General features: G+C 43.5%; 1 protein-coding gene across 3 annotated transcripts; it reads right to left on the reverse strand.

Moving 5' to 3' along the window:
• Positions 1 to 381: 381 nt before the first annotated feature.
• znf318 (zinc finger protein 318) lies at positions 382 to 27,969 on the reverse strand. Of its 3 annotated transcripts, none has more exons than XM_080449814.1 (19): positions 27,467 to 27,969; positions 24,005 to 24,120; positions 22,412 to 22,832; positions 20,876 to 21,100; positions 18,580 to 18,809; positions 17,512 to 17,727; positions 17,440 to 17,461; positions 16,449 to 16,529; positions 15,405 to 15,556; positions 14,671 to 14,817; positions 14,028 to 14,470; positions 13,608 to 13,702; positions 13,199 to 13,298; positions 12,610 to 12,686; positions 11,902 to 12,162; positions 7,443 to 7,637; positions 6,633 to 6,729; positions 6,016 to 6,134; positions 382 to 4,132 (listed from the first exon to the last, which is right to left on the reverse strand). In XM_080449814.1, exons 1-19 carry the CDS (start codon positions 27,803 to 27,805, stop codon positions 1,046 to 1,048), a joined length of 6,423 nt encoding a protein of 2,140 aa, XP_080305940.1. In that variant the 5' UTR covers positions 27,806 to 27,969; the 3' UTR covers positions 382 to 1,045. The 3 variants fall into 3 exon arrangements, with proteins under 3 accessions (XP_080305940.1, XP_080305938.1, XP_080305939.1); XM_080449812.1 differs by having other exon boundaries at positions 7,443 to 7,640; XM_080449813.1 differs by lacking the exon at positions 17,440 to 17,461 and having other exon boundaries at positions 7,443 to 7,640; positions 17,493 to 17,727.
• Between the last annotated feature and the right edge of the window lie 9 nt (positions 27,970 to 27,978).

The following is a 27,978-nucleotide window of genomic DNA, read 5'->3' on the forward strand; positions in this document are numbered from 1 at the left end:
TCTCTCCGGGACCCAAACTAGTGAAAATTGCAGATCTACAAGCTCACGTCGCATAGCAACGTGTTACGAGCTTGTAGAGCTACTATTTTCACTACTTCTTAAAGTTGTTTGATGAAATGTTTGGAATTCTGTTGAAAAAAAATATTTTCAATTAATGAAAATAGATTTGTTTTTGACTTCTAAAAAATATATTTTGAAATGAAAAAACTATAAAAACCAAAAAGGATCTTTACCCCACACTGTTTGGTGAACACTGAACTAGAGCACTGCAGACCTACAATATATTATTCAACATCCAACACAGCCAAAGGACCTCTTAGCTGAGAGAGGGATGAAGCAGGGTGTTGGATTCATGTGAATGAAACTACAGACATGGCTGTACAACTGTCACCATTTATTTTTTTATTTGAACACAAATTATGCAACATCATCAGGACAGGCTTATTTTTTTGTCTTTTTTTGATTCTTTCAGCTACAAGTACACAGATCAGCAGGCTAGGAAATAACATAAAAAATGAGTTAATGTTTTTTTGTTTTTTTTGTGGAATATTTGATTTCTCTGTGCTATAAAGGGGAACATCGCATGATGAGGTCGTCATACAAACCAACATTCTTCAGGGGAATCGTTTGGTCCATGCTGAGCTACTTTTACCATCTGTGGCTTTCTTGGTGACCATGAGATCTGTGGCTCCTGTAATCAATAACACCTTGTCTTGACGTAATGAGGAAATAAAACAAAAAGAAGAAATGAACATGAGTCTGAGCTCGTCAACACACACAGTATACATACAGTATGTTACTTTGACAGAGAAAGAAGAGATTTGCTGTCAGAACCAGGGACAAATATACCTCTCCAAAGGTTTGTAAAAGACAGCATTTGCTTTTATCAACATAAAAAAGGTTGATGGTTTCAGAGTCAAGTCCTTCTACTCCAGCCGTTGAGTCACATCTCAAGCTGCCTGCAGGTCGACTGAACAAACAGGTTTATCATCTACTGACCATCTTTAATGTTACACTGAAATTAAAACAGCCCCTGGTTCAGCTTCTACTCAAAGCTGAAGTCATACTCAAAGCCCAACGTCATCATGTCTGATGGGAGCCCTAAGGTTTCGGGGGTGGGGGTTGTGGGATTGTCGGGGTTCTCAACGTTAGATGGGTCGTCTTGGGGCGTCACATTCTCAGCCTGAGAACCCGGGTCACTGGTCTCCTGCCCGGTGGCGTCCTGGGAGGTCTGCTCAGAACACTCCAGAACAGAGTCGGATTCTGTGTCGGAATGCTCCTGCTGTTGCTGCTGTCTGCGGGTCTGGTACCTGGTCTGGGACCGGGTACCAGATCGGGTCTGTCGACCCCGGCGAGCCGGAGGAGTTTTCTTGCCCTGAGGGGAGGTTTTTTTAGCTTTAGGAGAGGGCTTGGGGTCGAGGTCAGCTTCAGCTTGGGTGATGTGCTGAAGGAGGAGGTGTTCGCTGTCTAGCGTGGGTTGAAGAAGAGGCTCTGGGGATGGATGAGAATCAAGGGCAGATGGGGGTTCAGGCTGGGTCTGGGGAGGTGATTGGGTCAAGGGAAGTAGCTGTGTCTGGGGTGATGGTTGGGTGTCCGGATCTGGCTGGGACCGGGGAGGTGACTGGGTCCGGGGGGGTGACTGGGTCTGGGGAGGTGAATGGGTCCGGGGAGGTGACTGGGTCTGGGGGGGTGACTGGGTCTGGGGGGGTGACTGGGTCCGGGGAGGTGATTGGGTCTCGAGAAGTAGCTGTGTCTGGGGGGGTGTTTGGGTCTCAGGAAGTGTTTCTTTCTGAGGTGGTGACTGGGTTCGGGGTGGTGATTGGATCTCAGGAGGTGGTTGGGTTTGGGGTGGTGGCTGGATCTCGGGAAGGGGTTGGATCTCAGGAAGGGGTTGAGTCTGGGGTGGTGGTTGGATCTCGGGTAGGGGTTGGATTTGGGGTGGTGAATGGATCTGGGGTGGTGGTTGGATATCAGGAAGGGGCTGGGTCTGGGTAAGGGGAGGTGGCTGGGTCTCAGGTGTTTTTTGGGGTGTAGCTTGGGAGGGAGGTTGGGACTCCACCGGCTCAGATTTAGGAGCCAATAATGAAACTTCAGTGTGGCTGCTTTCAGGTACTTTCTGGGACTGTGGCACAGGTTGGGGAGTTGGTTTGGATTGGGCTACAGTGGACTGTGGCGGTTCTGCTTGACTTGGATTTGCCTGAGGCTGTGCTTGAGAGGCAGGAGAGTTGATCTTTTTGTTGCCACTGCCAGTAGATTTCTTTTCTGTTGGGCCGAGAGCCAGAGCCGAGGGTCCAATGCTGCTATAGAAGATATCAAACAGATCTTTAGCTTTGGCTGCGGCCAGGTTGGACTTGAGTTTCTCAGACTTCTGAGCTCCATCACCACTATTCATGAAAGGTGGCGGTTTGACGAACACAGCCCGAGTCTGCTCGCTCCGTGGGACACCTGGCACGAAACAGTCAGGCTCTATTGCCACCATGGTGGTGTTTGTAGTGGTTAGCATGGATTCTGCAGCTGTTACCATAGTTTCTCTAGCCGTTGTTACCATAGATGCTGAAGCGTAGTTAATTGCTCTGGCTGTTAAATCTTCTGTAGCCGCTATCACAGATTCTGTAGGTTTTTCCATAGGTCCTATGGCCATTATTTTTTCTGTAGCCGTTACCACAGATCCTGTAGCTTTTGCCACAGTTGCTCTGGTCGATATACTTTCTGTAGCCATCACCACAGATTCTGTCACCTTCGCCACAGGAACTGTGGCTGTTACCATAGATTGTGTTGACGATGCAGGGGTTTCTTTAGCGGTGTCATCCTTCATTTCAGCTGTACTCTGTGATGGAACCTCAGGTGGAGGTGTATTGTGTTGGTAACCATGTACCACAGGATTGAAATCTCCCAACGGACCAGGTGTGGCGAAGAGCTGAGGTCTGGGAGAGACGTAGTTGAGGAAGGAAGGGAGAGGAGCTGGTTTGGAGAACATGGCCGACTTCCTCATCATCATGGCAGGACTCGGAGCGGGAAGGTTGGGTCGGATCCTGCCCCGGCCGGCACCCTGGTTGGTCCAGGGAGGAGGAGCGGCCCCGCGCCCGCCAGCCAGCTTCTGAGCTATCTCTTGTGCGACGGCCACAGACTTTGCAAATGAGTCTTCGGCTAGAATGGTTTCTCGCTCCTGGACGGCGGCTTCATCTTCTTTCAGGAACTGGGCCGCAATTTGCTCAGCCTCCTTGGCTAAAACGTTCTCCTTCTTCTTCCAGACAAACTTTCCAAATGGAGCAGGTGTGGTGGTCGTGGTGGTGGTAGTGGTGGGGGTGGGCGGGGCCGTTGTTTTGGCCGTTTCGGCGCTCTGCTTGCGCAGCTTGGCTCTCATGGCCGGACTGGGACCACACAGGACTTTGGGTGGTTCATACGGCTTTGGCTGAGGCCCAAAAGCTTCCTTTTTGGGTTCTGGTCTCTGCTCCTCTTTAGAAGGCTCTGGCTTTCTGAACGGTTTAGATTCCTTTTCATTCTTGGTTCTGACGTCTTCTTTCTCCCTGTCGTATTTGGACCTGGGTTCCCCATATCGGCCGGATCTGGAGCGGTCGTCTCCGCGGCCATACCAGGAACGGTCGTCGTCTTTGTGGGAGCGTGTGGGGTACTTGTCGTACCTGTCGTCCTCCTTGCTGTATCTGTACCTGTCCTCTTCATCTCTCTTACTATACCTGGACCTGTCTTCCTCCTCTTCCTCTCTCTCTCTGATGTGCCTGCCCTTATCTTCCCTCTTGCTGATGGGTTTGAACTTCTCATCTTCATCCTTTTTGTCCTGTGTGGTGGTCTTCTCTTCCTCCTCTTTCCTGGCAGGTTTAATTTCCTCCTCTTTCCTGGCAGGTTTAATTTCCTCTTTCTTGATTTTTGCTTGAGCTTTGGGTTTATCTCCATCCTCCTCTTTCTCAGCTTTCTTCACCTCCTCTTCTTTGTCCTTCTTTTTGTCTTTGTCCTTCTTTTCCTTTTTGTGTTTTGACTTTGACTCCTCCTTCTCCTTGCCATTACCCAGCTCCTCCTCATGTTTGCGTTTCTTGTTGGAAGCCTCCAGCGTGAGGCCGGCCTGACGGTCTAAGTTCCTCCTCTGTTCATAGAGGGGGTTCTCGTGCATCTGTTTCTGTTGGACACAACACACACACACAGACACACTTGTTTGGATTCTTCTTGCCTCACATTTGTGCTCATCAACCAAGACAATAATCTGAAGTGCTTCATTTGTCATAACATTTATCTTAAAAGAAAAAGCAGATGAACATTTAAATGAATCATGAAGCGCTTCTTCTGTCCTCTCTCCCTAGTAGAAATGCTTTAACAAAGATCTATCAATGTTCTTATGTTGAGATTGACAGTTATATATATATATTTAAAGAAATGTGATATCAACCTAAGAGGAACACGACTGTCAGCGAACATAAACAGGATGTGAAGTTTTGTAGAGGTGTTTTAGACCTGTGGATCATTCTAACATCACCGATTCCTCAGATACAAACTAAACCTATCGTTACAGATGTTTCAACAATTGTGTTGTTACTTTGCCATGATGCAACTTAAAAAATTGGTGCAATATCATAGTTGCTCCATTGATTGAAAACTGATGATCCAAAATAATCTCCCCGTTGTACATTGCACAGTGAAACAGGTATCAAAGTCACTTAGCACACAAATGAAATTCAAATACTGTAATAACATTTGACATTTTTATTAAGAAACAACAGCAGCAATGGTTCACTAAAAGGTGAAAAAAAGGTTCACTGTGCAATGTAAGTCAATGGGGAGACATTTTTGGATTATCAGTTCGTAATGTAGAAAGCAACAATAATAATAATTTTTGTATCATTATTCTTTTCAAATTTAGAGTAACCAATTATAATTACCTCCTATTTTTCTCCCAGTTTTGTCATTACACAAACTGAATTCCTCCCCACACATTTCTGTGCTCCCATCGCAGTCGTAGCCTACTGCTGGCTCACCTCCCAGTGAGGAGCCCCCACTGGGAGGGCCCTCCGTCCTGCTCCTCCACGGTTCAGAACTCTCCACTGACAGGCGCCACTCCAGCCTGGAGGAGTACGTGCAGCAGCAACGATCACCCTCCCCGCCCGACTTCCCTTGCCCAAACACGGGCCAATAGCTCTAAGCACGGCAGCCATATTGGAAAAAGAATTGGACCGCTTCTTTACTTCATTCACAGGTGTTAACAATGACACTAATTAAGGATGTGTTCCATTCCGGTCAAACAGAGTCAGGGTACCGATATTGTGCATGTTGGCTCACTGGAAACGCTCTGCTACACCAGTGGGTCTCAAAGTGTGTTCCAGGGACCCTCATGGTTCCTTGAGGAGGGTTCCAAATGGACCCTTAAGGGTGTGTAACTCAGAGTTAATGGGGGTCCTTGAAATTAAAACATTTGAGAACCACTCGCTGCACTACATAGAACAGAGCCTTCATTCAAATCATTGGTAACATCTGTGAAGGAAGTAGGGAAGGGGCCCAAATTCTTTCCAATATGGCTGCTGTGCATAGAGCCTGTTGTGTTGGACAGACGCCCCGGCCAGACCAGATGCACCAGCAGTGGATTCAAACCCTTTAGCCCTGTGCCACCCAAGTGCCCACAGAGCAACTACTGGAAGACATCTCACCAATATTTGTAGTTACATCATGGCAAGGTTTTGAAACCTCTAGAAAAAGAGTATGAGATATGCATCAAACAGCCAGACCCTAACAAACAGGTTAAACTGGAGGAAATGAGGTGACAATCACTGCCGACATGTTTCCCTTTTCTCCTTTGTACATTACTAGTGTTTTATGTTTGTTATTTTTATGCTATGTTGAATTGGATACATAGGACCACAATGGAAACAAGTCCCCAGGACTTTTTTGTGTTATCCTTTTAGCCTAAGTGTCTGACTGTACCTCATGCCGTTTACATTTCTGTCTAATAAAGTATTCAATTAAAATCAATCAACGGTCTACTCTCCAGGCAGGCCCACGTCCGATGTGTACCTTGTATTTCTCATTGTGGGCGTGCGTCGTCACGTGCTCCTCGGCACAAATGGCATCGCCATAAAACTCTTTACACTGCACGCAGAAGAAACCTCTGACGGGGAGCAAGAACTCGGACCCTGGAACAAAAACAGAGAGAAAGCAAAGCAGAGTTAACCTGAAAGACAGCAACAACGGCTGCAGTCATTCATGTTTACCTGGATGCCGGCCGGCCTGCTCTCACAACCTGTCATGAGACGACAACGGTTAGTCAAACTCATTCAGAATTTAATCTCAGGACAATGTGTATTTTTTCTTTAAACGGAATATGCTGCATAATACAAGCACAATGCATAATATAATCCACGTGGACTTGATGAGAACAGTGAAAAGTTTTTTTTTTTTTTTTGGATGAAGGGACAGCGGAGCTCCGAACGCGAGTCCGTTCTGCACAGCGGACGAAGTGTTTCAGAACTTCAGAGTCAAGGTTTTCTTAAAGACACACAACAACAGGAGATGCAGCAGACAGCCGGACCTGAAGGGAGGGGATTACTAAAACATTTAACAGCTCAATCATTAAATAAAAAAACATTTAAACAAAGCTCAGGATTGGTGAAATCCTGGTGACGGTGAAGTACCTTTAGCCGGTTTGGTCATCTTCTCTTCAGCAGAGTAAGTCTTGCTGCTTGTTTTGGTCGGGTTGGAAGCCCAAGGTCTGTTGTACGGGTCCAGCGTCTGAGAAAAAGGGCCCAGAATTAGAGTTAAGTAAGTATCCAAACACTTAAAAGTGTTGATCATGAAAATGGCTGCAAAGCTGCCGTCTACCAGTCAAAGTTTACACCATATATTCTTATTACTGTAGAGTTTATATTGTATTGTTCTCAATGCTGTAAAGTTCATGATATATTCTCGATCCTGTAAAGTCTTGAATGTTCGGAATACAAAACACTGTGAGTTACATTCCACGTATGCTCTACAATGTTTATCATTAATAATTGCAAAGTGATCGATACCCAAATCAATACAATTTCAATAAACAAAGAACAAGTCAATGTTAGTAATATTGCTAATAAAATATAATAGTAATATTACCAATATAGAGTTATATCAGTAATATCTCCCAATACAAGAGCTTTATTAGTAGTATTACTAACAAAGAAAGAGACTACTGTATGAAATATGGTCCTATGGTACGCCATGCTCCTGACCCTTGAAAATATAAAACCATTGACATAATATTACAAGACGCGTTCATAGCCCTTAGTAATGTAAAACAAGTGATATATACTGCATTTCAGAACTTAATAATGTAACACAAGTGAAATATACACAGCCCTTAGTAATGTAACACAAGTGAAATATACACAGCCCTTAGTAATGTAACACAAGTGACATAATATTTCAGGTGTTCATAGAACCGTGGTTATTATAGAAGTACTGACACAAACCTTCCGGTGCGACTTGCAGTGTAAGTGAGTGAAAAAATCAAACATGGACCCCGAGGTGACGTTACAGTTTTGGCACCAGTGGTTTCCCGCGTCATAATATTCAAACAGCTCAGAGGGCGGAGTCGGGGGCGGGGCCGGGGCAGTGACGGGCAGCTCTGGTTTTTCTGGAGACTGGTTTTTCAACGTAGCGGCGCTCTGCTAAGAAACACAAGTTAATGAAGTTAATTTTTACAGGAACACACACACACACACACACACACACACACACATACAAACACACACACACAAACGAGTGCAGAAACATCCCAGAAACATCTGAAGAATGATTTGTTTAAACTCTCAGCCCCTGAATCCTAAAAATGGATATAAAATATCTTACCTTCCACTGAGTTGATCTGGGTCCCAGACAGGATGAAGTTACTCAACCGATATTTACGAAAAATCCAACTGTCTTTTATTTAGGCGCTCAAATCTGTCATAACGTCAGATTTAAATTGACTGTGCTGAGGACCAATATAAGACAATCCGATTTTGATGAGCTCCGTTAACAGCCTCGTCATCACAATAACATTAAAATAATTATTACTTAATCATTTCAATCAGTCCCTGCAAATCCATCAAAGTTCATAATATCCAATTGATCCATTTATTTCAATTCTTTTCCCTTGCAATTGCTCTTTCCCCATCAAATTTGTGACAAAGAAAACTCAGAATTCTGCAATTGCAAGAGAAAAAGAAAGAGAAAGAAATTCTGCCCCTTTTTAAGTTTAGTTAGAGGCGGAAACAGGCTGCCACATATCTGCATTCTGGTCCTATGAGAAGAGACTGAGACCGTATCTTGCTTTCTAAGCATTTTTTACTATTTTGAAAAACATTTTAAAATGGTTCAAATAGCCGATCTACAAGCTCACAACGTGTAGATGTAGATCAGCTATTTTGAGTTTTTCACGATTTTAAAATGTTTTTCAAAATAGTAACAAATGCCAAAAAGGTTTAGCCATAAGGGGTAAGGGGCAACATAGGGCGCAGGATAGGGCCCCGATATATTGTCGCTGTCAGGTGGAAACCTTGCATGTCCAAAAAAATGTTACTTTTCCCCCCAAAAAGTTCAATGTTTATAAAACCCACAGACACACTTAACCACGTTCACCCTGGCCTCCCTATTTTGATCATATAGGTGAACACTTTCAAAATAGATAAATCAAAAGTGGTAAGCTCACAATGCATTGCATATTGACGCGTTGTGAGCTTTTAGATCAGCAATTGTTTTGCACAACACTGTCATGCGACAAAGTATAAAATTAGGCATACATTGAAAACATAAACGCATGAAATATGGAACAACAAGGTTTCTGTTTCCCCAACAGCGATGATAAGTACTATATGTGAACAATAACTTAATGAGACCGGTCCTCTGTTACTGTCCATGAATGGATCAAAGCCCTCAGCTGGCACTCGTATTTTCAACCGTGTCAATCAAAATGTCAAGAGAATTTTCCAAATAACATCTAGTTAATAATAATAACTATAATAATAATAATAGTTGTTGTGATGTTAATAAATGCATTCGCTAAATGTTTTTTTTTTTGGTCATACACGTCACAGTGATCACACACAAACATGTAGCCTGGTAAACCATCCCGGTCACGTGAATTCACATTATCATGCGTCTTCTGCACACTGGTCTGGCCTTTATGCCCCAAGACCCATAATGTGAATTAACGCGACCGGGATGGTTTACCAGGCTAATAAACATGATCCTCCAGGGCTGTTCAGTGTTCACACCAAACACGATAACTTATAAAGAGTGTTCTGACTAAAGTGGATGGCAGCATCCACACCACAACAATAACTACGACGATAGTGGTGAACGATATCGTTTGGATTAAGAGCGAATTCATGAACGATGGAAACACTGACAGCCAATCAAAATTCATCAGCAGGACATCTGGAACGCAATCACGTCTCAGACAACCTCGGAATCAGTGGTAGTTTTGTCACTATTAACGTAAGGAGACGATTATGAATGGAGGGCTAGCTGTTATTACCTTGGGCAGCCTACAACTATCTTGCCTCTTATAATTAATAATCAGAGTCAGATTATCCATATAGCCTATTGCAGGTGTTTTTCAGCACCACAGATCTCTCTCTCCCCCTCTGCCTCTGTGTGTGGGCTCTGACTAGGAGTGGGACAATTATAGATTCTGATGGTACAATTATAGTGAGAGAAATAACCACGGTTTCACGATTATTACACGTAAATGTATACCGCAAAACGTATGGATGTACGTATAACATCACATGAGCATTTGTAAATTAGAGGTTGCATTATATTTTCCTCACACAATGTCTTTGTTGTTTTTTTCAACAGTTGCTGCCTTTCAAAACTCAATACAGTATCGCTCGCATAATTATAATCATAGTTATCATTATTAGTTGTAGTTATGATGCTTGGTGTGAATAGCCCTTTATACTGTAGGTCATGATTACAGCAGGAAAAGTATCATCACCAGTTATCACATTATGGCCTTAACCTGTTCAACATTGAATCTGTTGAACACCACTACAATTTAACAGTTTCATTACCAAAATGTAAAACCCTGTGGAAGACTATTGTCGTGGCTAAGAGTTGTGCGGCCTCCTCCTTCTCATCATTACCAAAATGTGACATATTCATTTATATCATTGGGAGTTAAAGCTGAAGTATAATACATGCTGTAACAACAAAGGACTAAAACAAAGGTCTTAGTCATTAACTTAAGATGCTATAGCTCAGTCTTTAAATAGAGAATCATCAATTATTATGAATTCCCTCCTCGCACACTGCAGATATCATGGCAGTATGGTTTCATCTGGCTGTGCTGGGGTTCCGTGGAGCTTTCTTCAGACTAACTAAGTCTCTAGTCACGTTGTGAAACATTTCACCCCTGTGGATTGGTTCTTAAAGCCGCAATCCATAATTTGTTATGCGTGAATAAAACATTACTATGAGCATGGTATCTGTATGGTAGAGTTTTGTTAATGCAATATAACTACCGGTAATACAACTGAGCAACACAATTTAGCCTCCGCTCAAACGAGAAGTCCCTTATAGCTCGACAGTAGAAATGTGTGTGCTGGCGCTGTGGACCCGGGTTCAAATCCCAGGTAGAACATGAAAGTTATGGATTGCAGATTGTTTGGTTTGTTTGTTATTTAATCTATATATCCATCCATCTAGCTACATACTCACCTATATAACGGTCTAAATACGGTCCAGTAACTGGCCAATGTCTGTAGCCACCTTGAGCTGCTCTTATACTGTAATCTATTAGGATAAAACTGTTCTCTATAGACAGCTCTCTATCAATAAAGAATGTTCATTATAATGTCCTAATGTTAGTGCATGTTACTGTGTTCTCTATAATGTAGTTACTGTTCTCTATAATGTAGACTTGTCTATATAATGTGACTGTTCTCCATAATGTAGTGTTCTCTACAATATGTTACTGTTCTTTATAATGTAGTTACATTGTTCTCTGTAATGTAGTTAGACTGTTCTCTATAATGTACTCTATAATGTAGACTGCTCTCTATAATGTAGACTGCTCTCTATAATGTTGTTATAATGTGTTTAAAGGCCACAGGTCATAGCTAGGGTTGAATTTTTTATATAAACATCAATTAGGTTAAATGTTACTTAACAAAACACTATAAACGTCTTTATGGGGGGATTAATATCGTACAGTTTTTCTCCGTTTCACACAGTTAATACAATATTCTTTTAAACCCTACTAATGACCTTTGACACTTTAAACCAATGGTTCTCAACTTCTCAACATCGGGTCCGGGGACCACCAGGGGGGTCCAAATGGACCTTTACGGGTCTGTAACTCAAGAGTGTGCAAATGGAACCAAATGGACCTGTTACGGGTCTTAATTTTACAGTGTAGATTGGGGTACCAGAGATTTTAAAAAAATAGTTCCATTCGGACCCCTGGTGGGCCTAGGCCTGTCACAATTATTACATAATCGTCTAATCGCAATTATTTTGCATAATCGTCATAATCGTTTCCATGTTGGAATATTTTCAAATATTAAAAAAAAAGCAGAAATAGCAGATCTACAAGCTTACAATGCGTCACAAAGTGGTCAGCTAATTCCACTATTACTATCATTATTTTTTACTTTGAAATTATAAAATGATCAAATGACAGTAATTTCTTTATATATTTGAGTTATGTTGTCATATCTGCCCTGTGCAATTTTTGGCAAACAGAAATTGTGTTTTTTAACACAATTAAATCGTTAATCGCAATTTTTTATATTACAATTAATCATCAGCGTACATTTTGCAATCGTAACAGCCCTAGGTGGGCCCCGGACCAGACGTTGAGAACCAATGCTTTTAGACCACAGCGTGGTGTAGTTCCTGCCGTGTGTCTGCGAGTGGCGCTATGGTGGTGGATGCGTTTACTACCTTGGCCGGGGCGTCGGACGAGGAGGAGGACTGGGGGCGCTTCTCGGGACTGCCACCTCGGTCGCGTTTATTCTTCTTCTGCGGCGGCGGCGAGTCGTCTTCCTGCTTGGCGGCGGCGGCGGGGGCGGACCGGGCGGGGCGGCGGGGCCGCTCGCCCGGCGTCAGGCCCAGGATCAGGGCCACCTTGTCGATCTCGGAGCGCTTCTTCTCGGCCGCCTCGTGCTCCTTCCTCAGGTCGGAGATTTGACTCATCACCTCCTCCTGCAGACGGGGGTGGGACCATTATGGATTATTTCAATTGGATTTTTTAAAAGATATTTCTGATTGGGATTAACAGGCTCTATGCACGGCAGCCATATTGGAAAGAAAGAGGTGTTACCAATGATACCAATGAAGGCTCCGTTCCATTCTGGTCAAACAGAGTCAGGGTCACTGGAAAAGTGCAAAGTGTGGTCCAGGTACTCTCATGGTTCCTTAAGGGCGTTCTAAATGGCCCTCTCACGTGCTTACGGGTCCATTTGGTTCCATTTTACACTCTTAAGAGTTATGGAGGTCTTTATTAGAAGGAGCCTTCATTAGTATCATTGGTAACACCTGTGAAGGAAGTGAGGAAGAGGGCCAGCTTCTTTCCAAAATGGCTGCTGTGCAGAGAGCCTGTTGTCGATGTTGTCAGGGTTAATGGTGGGTGAATAGTCCCATGCCTAGTACCTGCAGACGGCTGATCTCCGACAGCAGAGGGTCCTTATGACCGTCCTTCTCTCTGCGCTTCTTTCTGAGCAGCTCGCCTACAAAACACACACCAAATACAACCGGTGTTAATTTAGACTAAAAACTAAGACGAAAAATGTCTGTTGACAACCTGTTTTCACTGACGAAAATAAAAACTAAGCTGTGATGACAAAAACTATGACTAAATATACTGACAATTTCATCAACAAATAAAAGCTAGACGAAAATTGTTAGGGATGGACTAGTACTGACCTGTACTGCTAAGAGAAGTGAGCGGCCCAGAGTTGCTTATCTTAGTTTGTAAATTAAAAGATTGATTGACAAGCTGAATGAGTGGACGCTTACACGTTAGCTAAACCCGTGAAATGTTAATAGACTAACTCAACTGTATATTTAGTTCAGTATATTAATTTCTACGGTTCAGGGCGTTTGACCCGGAATAATGCAGCACTATTTCTGTCAAACGCAATGACATCCAGAGATAATATCATTATATAACATTGTACAGCTGTGGAGAAGACGGAGAGAGCTGAAGCTGCCCTTGGGCAAGGCACTGGTTGCTGGTCACCTTGTTGTTTCCTGAGTCTCTCCAGCTCCTTCATCAGATATTCTTTCTTTTTCATACGAATGTCTCTCTCCGTCCTCAGCTTCTCCCTCTCTTCTAGAACCTACACACACACAAACAATGAGAAAATAACCATAACAATTATCATATCGCTGCTGTCGGGCAGAAACCTCTATCTCCATATTCTAACTTTTTTTTTAATTATTTTCGTAAATTAATGCCCGAGCTTGTAGAGCTGATCTTTGAATTTGAATCCTGAAAAGTAATAGTTTTGGAGGTTTCCACCCGACAGAGACGATATTATATCATATCATATATCAAATCAATAATGCTAATAATATTTGTTAATTTGCAAAGACGACGAGACGTATTGTGTTGTTGGGTATTATGGTGCGTTTGGTTTTGTCCAAACCTTTTGTTTTTGACTCTGGTTGTTCTGCTCCTCAGAGACGCTGGAATCTCGACTCGTTCTGCTCTCCCTCTTGTCCTGAACGGAACTCTGTAATCCTGATGGAAACATTACACTTTACGTTTTATACCGATAGGATAATAGGTTCGATTTCAGAGCAAGACACTTCACCCCTATCTGCTTCCCTCCCAGCGCTCAAGTCTGAGCACTTGGGTAGCAAAAAGCTGGGTAAAGCTGAAAAAGGACCCCCGCTCCCGCAGGATCAAATAGGTGTAACTGTAAACGATGATTTATGAATCATTATTACTGCAGTCCTGGTCTTACCCGGGTCAGTCTGGACTGGTTAACTGGTCTTACCCGGGTCAGTCTGGACTGGCTAACTGGTCTTACCCGGGTCATTCTGGACTGGCTAACTGGTCTTACCGGGGTCAGTCTGGGCTGGCTTCATGTAGGGCTGCTTGTAGGGGTCCGGGGGGCTGCCGTAGTCGTCGTGGGGACTCTGCTGGGGGGGCGGGACCATGCCAGGGGGAGGGTACATGGGCGGCCACTGCTGGGGCATGTAGGGCATGTAGTAGCCCGGCGGGGGGTAGTTGGGAGGCACCATGCCGGGGGGAGGGGTCTGGCCGTAAGGGGACATCGCGGCGGGGTGGTGGGGGATGGGCTGGGGGTGCTGGGCTCTGGGGTCGGGGGCGGCAGGAGGAGGCTGCTGCTGCTGCTTCTCCGTCTTCACCTCCTTTACGCTGCGGGGCAGCGAGGAGGTGGAGGAGGGAGGAGACCTGTTGCGGCGGGTCCGACTGCGATCCTCGTCGCTGCTCCAGCTCTTTCCTCTGCTGCTGCTCCTGCTGCTGTCTGAACTGCGACTGTCACTGCAAAACACAGGCACAATACAACACTGGCTGTCATTGCGGCGCACAGGAAGAGACATCACACATGGATTAAAGCGGAATGAAATCTCAAGACTGAAAATAAAATCAGTTATCGACCATAACAACAATGTAACCATCCCTAAAAATATAAATGCAATCAATTAGTTTGATTAACTGCTGTACCATACAACAAAACAAACCTCCTCCTCCGTCTCTTCCGGTGCCTCCCTCCACGCTCGCTCCCCTCAGAGCTCCTCCCTGACGAATCCCGCCGCTCGCTCCTCCTGTCGGGGCGGCGGGTGGGGGTCTTGGGCGGGGGCTTGCTACCCTGGAGACGCTCCTTGGTCCTGGGTAGGTAGGGGTACACATTTGACATTAAATCCATAGTTCACTTTATTGATTGATCGTTTATTTCATAAGCTGTGATCTTTCTGAGAACATCCCACTTTCCCCTCATCTACAACATGAAAGCGTTAATATCGCTTATGATATCGCGGCTGTTGGGTGGAAACCTCCTACGTCCAAAACCGTTACTTTTCAGGTAAAGGAACGAAGATTTTCAGAAATAGTGAAAATAGCCGATCTACAAGCTCACAATTGAGCTTGTAGATCGGCTATTTTCACTACTTTAGCTTGACACTTGCCTGTCAAAGTAAGGCATTAAATGATGAAAGTTGAAATTTGGAGATAAAAGGTTTCTGCCCGACAGCGATAAACATTTACACAAAACATTTATACAAACATCTGTTGTACCAATCGGGATGCAGGCAATGGCATATTTGTATGATGAATAGAACATTAAATAAATATATGTAGGAAAACAATTATTAAATCATGATTACGTTTCAGAGAATTCCCCCCCCCCCACCCCCCGCTGATTCAACTACAGAAGGACCTTGGAATGTTTCAAGACAACTTGCTAATGTCCCCCTACCTGGCGGCCATCTTGCTGATGTCAGCCACGCCCAGGTCCAGGCCGATGGTCTTCAGCAGGTCCTGGAGCTTCTCGTACTCTTCCACCGCCTGCCGCTCGCTCTCCTCCAGGGGCTCCGTGCCGGGAGGGTAGGAGGAGGGGGGGTTGGACACCTTAACAACCACACGCATAACAACAGTGTAAACAGGGGCTCCGTGCCGGGACGGTAGGAGGAGGAGGAGGGGTTGGACACCTTAACAACCACACCCAAATAAAACACACCTTCACTTCCCTGCGTGGATTAATTCAGTCTATCTCATCTCATTAACAAACAGACCATCGTTAACACCAGGGCTGAAGGAAAATCATTACAATTCAGGCATTTAGCAGACGCTCTTCATGCAGAGCGACTTACAATACGCAAATACGTCAAATGCAGAGAGAGCAGTGTAGTGCCTCGGTAAACTAGGATCACAGGTAACAAGAACCTAGCATCAGTCTAAACAATGTACTCAATCAAAATAGTAATTTGTACATTGAAACTATTAGGATACCAGGTAAACAAAGAACCTGGCATCTGTCTAAATAACATGCTGTCTAGAAATTACTTTTTAACTTTGACGAGAATTAGAATGACATTTCCAAAATTTTCTAAAAACAGCAACCTACAAGCTCAAAACGCATAACACATTGAAACGTTTTGAGCTTATATCAGCTTCAGCTATTTTCGCTATTTGTGAAATAAGGTTTATTGATTGGTTAACAGGATAAAAGGGAGTGGTACAGGAGCTGTGAAGCAGTGGTTTTAGCTCAAGACCCAAAAGAGAAATCCAATGCGACCCAGACTATTGGACAGAGGCAATCTAGTTCCACTACTTTTTAAGTTTTTAATATTGTATGGCATTTCTCTGACGTTTTTTTGCTTTTTAATATTTTGAAATAATAATAATAAAAACATGTAGATAACGAAAAAGGGATATGTACTCATCAAGACCCAAAAGAATTGGTCCAAAAATGGACACCGGCCCACTGTCTGGGAAAGACTGCAGTAAAAGGACATTGTACCTGAACAGTGATGTTGTGGTCTGGAGTTATGCTGGGTCTGCTGCTGGTCTGGTACGGTCCCTCTGTCCCACTGGACTGCACCTGAGGACAGGCACGTGCACACATAGACATGAAAAACAGGGCTTGAGCCCCTGCCCTTTTACCCGTCTGTAAAAAAGTGCCCTCTCCAGACCATTAATTCAGCATTTTCTATGGTGAAAGAAATGCAAGTACATCTTTCCATGCCGTTCTCGAAGGCAGCATTCAAGAGAACCAAAACTCTTCTGAACTTGAGACTGGAGTAAACTGAAACTGGAATATTTTATTTTGAAAGAATTGCCCACTCTGTGTAGAAATCTATGCCGTACACCGCATCTCCATTAAAAGCTTTTTTATACTTAGTTGAGTGCGGTGTTGCACACCGAAAACATCCAGGTCTACAAGCTCACAATGCGTTGCGCTGCAATGAACAGATGACGGTTGTTCAAAAATGGCAGATCTACAAGCTCACAGCGCTCAGAGCTTGTACATCTGCAATATTTAAAAAAATCTCAAATGTTTGGAAGATTTTGAACAAAATCTTCTCTACTGGGGGTCCCCAGCACATTTTCAGATCAGGGTCCGCACCCAAATTAAATATCAGAAGTGGGGGTCCTTGACATGAAAAAGTTTGAGAACCACTGCTATATATAGCATTCGGAGATTATGGAATAGTTGTCTGGCTACGCGAGACTAAGTGGTGACTCAGCACCACTGCCTTAAACATGTAGTGTTGTTGTTAGTAGGAACAAAAACACAGAAGGACCCGGGAGGAAGTGGACTAAGAAAGGGGAGGAGAGATAAACGAGTTTGTGTTTCTACACAAATAAAGAGGCGGTGCCCCCAGAGGCAAAAACTAAAGACATTTTCTTCCCCCCCTTTTCTTTTTACCGAATGGGTTCCCAGATTGAGCGGTGACTAACCTGTGTCAGGTTGTATGTGTGTTGTTGTTGTTGTGGAGGAGGGTACTAACCTGTGTCAGGTTGTATGTGTGTTGTTGTTGTTGTTGTTGTGGGGGGTACTAACCTGTGTCAGGTTGTATGTGTGTTGTTGTTGTTGTTGTTGTTGTTGTGGAGGGTACAAGTCTCCATACAGGGAGTCCTCCGTCACGTCAGCGTACAGGTCAGAGTACCCAGGGTGGTGGGAGGAGGAGGAGGTCGTCCCAGCAGGAGGTCTGGGCTCCTCGCTGCTGTCTCCGTACAAGAACTTCTCCTCGTCGTCGATGTCGTCTTTGGGCCTGTCACGGTTAGTATAGAATCGCCTGATCGCAATCATGTGGGTTAATCACAATTGTTTTTTTTTTGTTGCATTAATCGTTTGAATCATTTCTAATATAATAATAAAGCATAACATTAAAAAGGTAGGGCAAGTGATATTTTTGGTCTGTACCAGGTCTTAACTTAATTCAGTGTAACACATTTTTTTCCAAAGCCCACAGTGCCAATGATGTGTAACACGTCAAAACAGTGTTTTCAGTGTTTATGCTAGATGGCGCTCTTCGCCAACCTATGAGTGATCCTATGACTTCCGGAGAAGAGTATACCCGGAAATAATGTGATGACAACAAACCCAGCCCCGTCCTGTCTAATGTTAAAGGTTTTTCCGCGTTTTTGGCCAGAACAAGCTATATTCAACAGCCAATAACTACAGAACGGAGGGTTGCAGTGACACGCTCCCCCCCCCCCCCATGGAAGCAGAGACACTCCTCATATTTTCTGCCAATTACACACCAGATGATGTTGTCGCATTCCCGAGCCAATAATTTCATGACTGGGTGGCTGGTCAAGTAGTCAGTACTCAATTGAGTCTCTGCTTGTCATCAAATTATTGGCTCAGCAATGCGACAAACAAAAAATCTCCTTGAATTCAAGGCTTCATGGGGTGTGTAATTGATAGAAAATAAGTAATTTTTTGGGGGAACTACTCCTTTAAGACAAGCAAAATACGGCTATGTGTACAAATGGAACCAAATGGACGCTAACATTTGTACACTGTCAAGAGTTATGGGGGGCCGTGCCTTAATACATATCAAACTGGGCATTCTTGAAATTAGAACATGTGAGAAGCACTGCACTAAAACGTCCTGCTGGTTTTGACACGCCTCCCTCCGTACCTGTCGTCCTGCTTGCCTCCTCCTCCTGCTCCTCCTCCCCCCAGCAGCTCCAGCAGGCCGGCCATCTCTGATTGGTCCAGGCCGGCCCGCTGGGCCATGTGGGGGTGCTCTCTGAGCTGGGCCAGCATGGAGGCCAGGGAGTCGGGCTCCATGCCCTTCACGGCCCCCAGGAGGCGCTCCGCCACGCGGGACATGCTGGACGTGTCCAGCCCTCGGGGCGAGTCCACGCTCTGGGACAGGGAACAGGAAGGAGAACGTTGTTGAACACGTTCTGGAGCGCCGTTTCTCAAACATAGGGTCTGTACAGCATTTCTTTTAAACACTATATTTTATATCGTTGCAGTCAGGCAGAAACCTCTTATCTCCATATTCTAACTTATTGCGTTTTTTCATAAATTAATGCCCTACTTGACCATACTACAGCGTCACACAAAAGCATCAAAAGTAGCAGATCTGCAAGCTCGAAAGTGACAGGTTTTGAGCTTGTAGATCTGCTACTTTTGCTGTGTTTTTATTTGAATCCTGAAAACCAACAGTATTGGACATAATGAGATTTCCACATGACAGACGATATATTATCAAGGCTTACCATTTGCAGCCTTCAAAGGTCCATTTATGCTACTGTATTTAAAGACATGTAACAGAACATATGATTTATTTTATGTTCTCTGCACTGTAGTGTATATGTTACAGGTAGATTGGCATTCCAGGTAGAATGGAAAATAAGCGCTTGTTTTCACCGCCCGTCCGCCCCCCAGGCAATTCTGTAGAACCAACGCCAGAGGGCAATGCAAGCCACACATGAGTCCCACACCACACACGCACGCATGCACACGCACACAAACGAGCACGCACACACGCATACGCGCACATGCACGCGCGCGCGCGCACACCCGCGAACAAGGGGGCGAGACTGAGGAGGCGGGGCTGGCGGGCTATGTTAGTGCAGTGAGTGGCAGTTGGGGCAAACCATAGCGGGGCAAACGCAGTCCCCACAACATCATTTACTATTCTGTGCCTATCGGTACATAACTCGGACGGCGCTTAGTCGACTAGGAGACCATCGGCCGGTCGTCGCGGGCACTCGCGCCTGGAGGCGCTCGGGCGCGACTCCTTGGCCTCAAGGTCTCCTGAGCCGGCGCGCCTCCGTCATGGTCCAAAACTATACTTTATCGGCGAAAAAAAATAGTCCGCGGTTGTTTGAAAAAGTAATGTCCCGAGCGGGAGTCAAACCCAGACTCCCAGTGGTAGTGGATGGGGAGTCCAATGATTTTCGAAGTGCGCCACTGAGGCCAGTAAGTATCCATGTTGTGTTCTCGTCGTCCTCGCATCGCAGCCCCGCCCCGAGCCTAAAAACAAGCGCTCCACTTCCAATCTACCTGGAATGCCAATCTACCTGTGACATATACGTACATTCAATTGAATATTATCGGGAGATATGCCAAGTACTCAAGCCTAGAAATAATTTCTAATAGCCAGGGGTACACAAAAGAAATCCCCCATATTATGGTTAACAATTGAAAACTATAGCACATTATGTGCCACAAAAGTTGCATTTATAAAAGCCCCCCCCACCCTGACAAGCACTTGGAATTGTAGGAATTGAAGCATTACATTTGGTTTGACTCGGTTCCACAGGTAAATATTGTGAAAATAGCAGATCTGAAAGCAGATCGGCTATTTTCACAATGTTTGCCTCTTTCTTATATTATTTGACAATTTGGCCAATGTTTCACCAGTTTTTATAGTATAGTTTGTTGATTACTTTTGATGATTTGTAGGTATTAAAAAGGTCTTAAACTCCTAAAAGTTTCACTTCACTGTCATCTGGGAACACCAAAAGGTTGAGAACCACTGATAAATCAACCAACATGGCGACTTTTTCGCCATGTGGATCCGCCATGCAGATGCCCACCACTGGTCATAAATAACCTACCAAATAATAATAGTAAAGCCTCTAGCATTAAAATCCCTCTATTATTAGAATCCTTTCTCTTTTTTATAATCGATTCAACCGATTAGTTCGATTGGCCAAAAGACCCTCTTGTCTAAAGAGAACCAGACTTGTGGTACAACTGTACTTTCACCGCTTTTCTTTCCGTCTACTCTACACCAAAAGTCTTTTTCCAAAAATAGCCAGCTCACGATCGGCTATTTTTGGCGAATGTTCCCTTGAGAATATGGATGACGGGGTTCAAGTGGTTAATCTACATCTCGAGGGATTCTTTCAGCCATCGACCACTAACTAACAACACACCACAGAAATAAAGTGAGAACCAGTTCTCCCAGTAAGTACCCTGATAGGAGTGGAGTCTTCAGAGTCCAGTCTCTTCTTCAGGATGGACTTGGTGGGCTGGCCGAGGGTCTCCTCCAACGCCTTCCTCCTCCTGGCCATGTCCAGCTCCTGGAACTCGCTCTTCTTCTTTTTCTTCTTCTTGCCCTCGTCGTCCTCCCCGCTGCTCTGACTGCTGCTGGTGCTGCTGGTGCTCACGCTACGGCTGCGGCTGCGCTCACGACTAGGCTGAAAGATCAAAGAGTTTCATCGTTACATCCAATGTTGAAAGGATATTGTAATAAGCTCTGAAGATGAACACAATAAGTCGTTTGTTTGTTTCTTGTCTCTTGTCTCCAGAGTATTTTTCTTACATAGATTTTGAATCTTTAAATTGTATTTCTAAATGTTATTTGATAGAAAATAACAATGAGCAATGCGGGGTAGGAGTAGATACGTTTTAAACATCATCCTATGCCCTTTTCCATGCACTCTAGAGTACTACATGTATTTGTCATATGTTTTTATTTTGTTTGTTTTATGTATTCTTTGTCTTTTAACAGTGTCTGAAATAAACAAATAAAACAAAAAAATCTATCAGTGTTGGCCAGGAAAGTAATGTAACATATCGTCGCTGTCTATTCAAGGAAATGGACAAAAGGATCTGTGTATTAACATTCAACAACTAAATAATAACTACTCCATTGGAACACAGGTTATTTTTTTCCATTTCCTGAAAAGTTATGTTTTGGACATAAGGTTTCCTTCCACCCGACAGCGACGATATACAAGCAGCAATAGAGTAAAATTATTTTGCATTTGCATTGTAGCAGCAATAAAACAACAATAACAAATAATTAACTCATTAAAACCGGGAGAGCATGTCATTTTAGATTTTAGCGTTGGCTATAAAAAAAATAGCAGATATACAAGCTCACAGTGCGTCACTTCTTGCCACGCTGTGAGCTTGTACATCTGCTATTTTTGAACATTTTTGAAAAATCGTGAAAAAGATTTGGAGGTTCTTGCCACCAAAAAGTTTGAGATCTACTGATTTAGAAGGATTTGTAGGATCAGCCTCAGGTCTTAACACATTGAGTGCCAAAACCGGCTATAGCTGTTTTTTCAAATCCAACCGTTGAGTGCCAAAACCGGCTATAGCCGTTTTCTTTTCTCCAAACAGAACCATAGATAATGTATTCCAAAGATTTACAGCTCCATTCACTTCCTGGTTAAAGTATTTGGGAAATATTCTGTATCTCGACTCCTGTGTTTTACTATGTATTTTTGGCGAAACATGCCATTTTCAACTGGCTGCAATTATGGAACGGATTACCGCGATCAGATTTTTTTTTCCCCCCGATTCTACGAGACCCCTGTGTGTGTAATGAGGGGATCGCCGTGAGGACGGTGATCACGGAAAATATTTTGTGACTACTTGAAAAGGTAAAAATCGATAAAAACGCTGCCACTGGCTGTACCCTGTTTAAAAAAACATCTGGCACTCTATGTGCTAATAGATGAATTAAGAACAGCAACAGCAGTAAGTAAAGTAAGTACCTTGCGTGCTACGCTCCGGCCTCTGCTACGGCCTCTGCTGCGACTCCTAGACCTGGACTTGGACTTGGACTTGGACTTGGATCTGGATCTGCTGCGCGGCCGGCTCTTGCTCCGGCCCCGGCTCTTGCTCCGGTCCCGGCTCTTGCTCCGGGCGCGGCTCTTGCTTCGGCCCCGGCTCTTGGCTCTGGTGCGGTCCGGACTGGGAGTTCGAACCCGGCTGCGAGCGCGACTACGAGCCCGGGCGCGGTCGGGGCTGGGGCTGCGGGTTCGGCTCCGGGGGCGGCTCTTGCTCCGGCCGCGGCTCTTGGCCCTGCTTCGCTCCTTGCTGCGACTCCTCCCCCTGCTCCGCCCCCTTTCCCTGTCCCTGCTCGGACTCCGCCTCCTGGTGCCACGGTCATGACTGGACCTTGGTGGAGCATCTCTGTGAAATAAACACAGTAACACAATATGAACATGATGTAGTTAATATGACCTGAAATATTGAAGTAGACGAGACTTATGATGCTAATACGATGTGGAATATGTACTGGAGAATGCTATGATGTAAATATGAACTGGAATATATTCTGGAGACTGATAAGGTGTTAATATGAACTGGAATATGTACTAGAGACGGTTATGATGTTAATATGAACTGGAATATGTACTAGAGACGGTTATGATGTTAATATGAACTGGAATATGTACTAGAGACGGTTATGATGTTAATATGAACTGGAATATGTACTAGAGACGGTTATGATGTCAGTATGAACTGGAATATGTACTGGAGACGGTCATGATGTCTGTACGAACTGGAATATGTACTGGAGACTGGACAGAAATTCTGAAATCTGCGTCTGTCTTTGTGTGCAACTATCCAGGGCATAACTCATGCACTGTCCAACCCAACCTACTTCAAACTTGGTTTGTGGTGCCGGTGACCTGAGAATGTGTTGAGTGGGAAATCGGTCGGACCGGCGTTTGTCCAAAACAAAAACAAAAATCACAGAATGTCTGTCTCTATCTGCCCTGATCGGCAAACCCAACCAATCGACTTCAGGGATCATCCAAGCCTTGCATTACGATTGTGTCACTGTACCAGCTGTAGTTATATGACCGTTTACACCTATATATGGATATCCCTTTGCTGGCATCATCATAAACTAATTGGTATCACACTGGATACTCAGACAGGTACAAAAAGTTATCTGACGAGTACAACGGGTATAGCCAGATAATGGAATGCATTCCCAGTTTCCCACCTTGTGTCGCTGCCAACTTTTAATCGGTCCGAGTAAACTGGTGTTGTTAATATGAACTGGAATACGTACTGGAGACTGTCATGATGTTAATATGAACTGTACTGGAGACTGTCATGTTTCCTTGTGTCCTTAGTTTGGAGTAATATTTTCTCCACAGTAAAGCGAAACTCTAACTCCATCTTATTGAAAAAATATGTTCCGAAGGTTTTCATGAAGTTTGGCACTTGAGCTATTAAGTGCGTGCAGCCACTTTGATGTCTATAGAAGACTAGACACTTGGATCCTTCCGCACCACTACAGGGACTGGTGTGTGCGTAGCATTCCTGTGAATTCTGTCTCGTACAGTTACCTGTTCTGTAGGTGCCGAGGGGGGGCAGAGCCAGGCGGCCCTGTCAACTCATTGCCAACAGTGATAACAAGGTTATGATCAAGTGGCATCGCTCCTCCCCGCGGAGAAGGAGATCTCTGAAAACAAACAAACGCACACACATGGATTAAAGCAAAATAAAATCTCATGACATTGTTGTTTATTGATTTATTGAGTTCAGTGTTTCATGTTGTCAATTACAGTAACTACAAAGCTTTGTTACTTTACCTAGGTAATGTTCACTGTTGGTAGAACCGATTGATTGATTGATATTGAATTGGCAAAACGTGCCTATACACATGTTTGCATACTGTATATAACCTATAGCAATACAAGAATGCTCGCCCCGGGTAAAATCTGGCGACCTCGGAACGGTCGCCACCAGGTATTGCAACGTAACCTTAGTAAAACTATGCATAAACTTAACCTTATTCCTAAACGTAACCTAAACGTAACCTCAGTAAAACTATGCCTAAACCTAACCTTTAATATTACTAAACGTAACCTCAGTAAAACTATGCCTAAACCTAACCTTATTCCTAAACGTAACCTCAGTAAAACTATGCCTAAACCTAACCTTATTCCTCAATGTAACCTCAGTAAAACTATGCATAAACCTAACCTTATTCCTAAACTATGCCTAACCCAGGGTTTCCAGCAGACCAATTGTGCCTCGGGGGGGGCACCGAGGCTAAAGTTTCCAAAGCTAAAGTTAAACACATTTCTGTTGATTTTGCAATTTTTACTAGGGACAAAACCCGGACTGGATCCACGAATCCGGATCTTCAAATAGTTAAATGAACAGGAAGTTGACATTTTCATAAAATAAAAAACAGTACAGGGTTTGGTGATGTTCTATATATTGTCAGAATCAACTTAGTTTGTGTTTGTTTACGGGCTAAAAGAGTGACTTTGAGAGTCGTTTTACCATACGGGGGTCCCCCGGACTGGAGCGAGTACCCAGCTTCGAGTAAGTCAATGAGGAGCATATTTTGAATGATCAATTTCTAATCGATGGAGCAATTATTTTTGATTTTTTGTCCACCTTTGGAGTTACATCATGGCATGGTAGCTACACAACCCCAAACATCTACCAAAGTGGTCTTGCCCTTTAACACTGGTTTCTTTCAAATTTGGCGTAAAAAAAAACATCATTCAGGAGACCAAAAGGGGAGGTAAATGTAATTTTCCCATCTATTTATTGTATTAATTTTGTATAATATGTTTATGAATTGAATACATAGGACACAATGGACACAAGTCCCCAGGACTTCGTTGTGTTATGCTTTTAGCTTTAATGTCTAACTGTACGACGTGCTGTTTACATTTCTGACAAAAGCTAATAGATAAGTCCAGCTGCTATCCAGTCTGTTAGTTACCTATGTCTAAATATATGTATACAGTAACGTAACTTAATTTTTTTTTTTTTTTTAACATTTTGGACAAAATAGCCAATTTTACATCGAGGTGCCCACTACCCAGATGTCCCAGTGCCAACCTATCTATCCTGTTAACAGTTATTTACGTCAGTAGCACCGTTAGTAGCTTACCTCTCTAACTTGAAGTTAGTGTTAGTTTACGTCTCTAACTTAACAACATTAGTACGGTAGTTAGTTTACCTCTCTAACTTAACATTAGTAGTAGTTTACCTCTAACTTAAAGGGCAAGACCACTTTGGTAGAGGTTTGGGTTGTGTAGTTACCTTGCCATGATGTAACTCCAAAGGTAGACAAGAAATCAAAAATAATTGCTCCATTGATTAGAAATTGATAATTCAAAATATGCTCCTCATTGACTTACATTGTACGGTGAAACAGCTCTCAAAGTCACTCTTTTAGCACGTAAACGAACACAAACAAAGTTGATTCAGACAATATAGAACATCACCAAACCCAGTACTGTTTTTTTTTTTAATAAAAATGTCAACTTCCTGTTGATTTTGCCATTTTTAATAAGTAGAAAACCTGGACTGGATCCGCGGATCCAGATCTTCAAATAGTAAAATCAACAGGAAGTTGACATTTTTATAAAAAAAAAAAAACAGTACTGGGTTTGGTGATGTTCTGTATTGCCTGAATCAGCTATGTTTGGGTTCATTTATGAGCTAAAAGAGTGACTTTGAGAGCTGTTTTACCGTACAATGTAAGTCAATGAGGAGCATTTTTTGAATTATCAATTTCTAATCAATGGAGCAATTATTTTTTATTTCTTGTCTACCTTTGGAGTTACATCATGGCAAGGTAACTACACAACCCAAACCTCTACCAAAGTGGTCTTACCCTTTAACAACGTTAGTACCATAGTTAGTTTACCTCTCTAACTTAACATTAGTAGTAGTTTACCTCTAACTTAACAACGTTAGTAGTTAGTTTACCTCTCTTAACTTAACATTAGTGGTAGTTTACCTCTCTTAACTTAACATTAGTAGTAGTTTACCTCTAACTTAACAACGTTAGTAGTTAGTTTACCTCTCTAACTTCACATTAGTAGTTTACCTCTAACTTAACAACGTTAGTAGTTAGTTTACCTCTCTTAACTTAACATTAGTGGTAGTTTACCTGTCTAACTTAACATTAGTAGTAGTTTATCTCTCCAACTTCGCATTAGTAGTAGTTTACCTCTATAACTTAACAGTAGTAGTAGTTTACCTCTATAACTTAACATTAGTAGTAGTTTACCTCTATAACTTAACATTAGTAGTAGTTTACCTCTATAACTTAACATTAGTAGTAGTTTACCTCTATAACTTAACATTAGTAGTAGTTTACCTCTCTAACTCAACATTAGTAGTAGTTTACCTCTCTAACTTAACATTAGTAGTAGTTTACCTCTCTAACTTAACATTAGTAGTAGTTCACCTCTCTAACTTAACATTAGTAGTAGTTTACCTCTATAACTTAACATTAGTAGTAGTTTACCTCTCTAACTCAACATTAGTAGTAGTTTACCTCTCTAACTTAACATTAGTAGTAGTTCACCTCTCTAACTTAACATTAGTAGTAGTTCACCTCTCTAACTTAACATTAGTAGTAGTTTATCTCTTAACATTAGTAGTAGTTTACCGCTATAACTTAACATTAGTAGTAGTTTACCTCTATAACTTAACATTAGTAATAGTTTACCTCTATAACTTAACATTAGTAGTAGTTTACCTCTCTAACTCAACATTAGTAATAGTTTACCTCTCTAACTCAACATTAGTAATAGTTTACCTCTCTAACTCAACATTAGTAGTAGTTTACCTCTCTAACTCAACATTAGTAGTAGTTCACCTCTCTAACTCAACATTAGTAGTAGTTTACCTCTCTAACTTAACATTAGTAGTAGTTTACCTCTCTAACTTAACATTAGTAGTAGTTTACCTCTCTAACCTAACATTAGTACCTCTCTAACTTAACATTAGTAGTAGTTTACCTCTCTAACTTAACATTAGTAGTAGTTTACCTCTCTAACTTTAGGTCCTCCTCCAGGCCAGTAGTCCGGCGGTCCGCGGTCCGGCGGGCCCCGGTCCCTTCCCGCCCCGGGTGAAGGATACCTCCTCCGGGGAGGGGAGCGGCGGTAGGGCTCGGGGGGTCCTCCTCCTCCTCCACCTCCACCCCCTCCTCCTCCGTGGTGTTGGTAGTGAGGAGGAGGCCGGGAGCGGCCGCGCTCCTCCCGGTAGGAGGGAGGCGGGTAGCCGCCGGGCCCGGGAGGAGGACCGCGGCCTCCTCCTCCCCCTCCTTCGTACGGAGGAGCAGCATTATAGCCTCCTCTCGGCGGAGGCCGTCCTCCTCCACGGTACATCACGCCAACACTAAAGCCTTAATCCTGTGTTTAAACGTGTTAAAAGTCTATTTAAGTCGTTCACAGCCTGTCTGTTTGTTCGCTTTACTGCGTGGAAATAAACAATAATAGCGTCTAAATGAGAGTTGCAGCCTGGCTGTGGTTCTTCATCATGGCGGCGCTCTGCGCTCTAG

The sequence above is a fragment of the Gymnoscopelus braueri genome (genome assembly GCF_963280865.1).
Source record: "Gymnoscopelus braueri genome assembly, chromosome: 14".
In the NCBI taxonomy this organism is placed as follows: Eukaryota; Metazoa; Chordata; class Actinopteri; order Myctophiformes; family Myctophidae; genus Gymnoscopelus; species Gymnoscopelus braueri.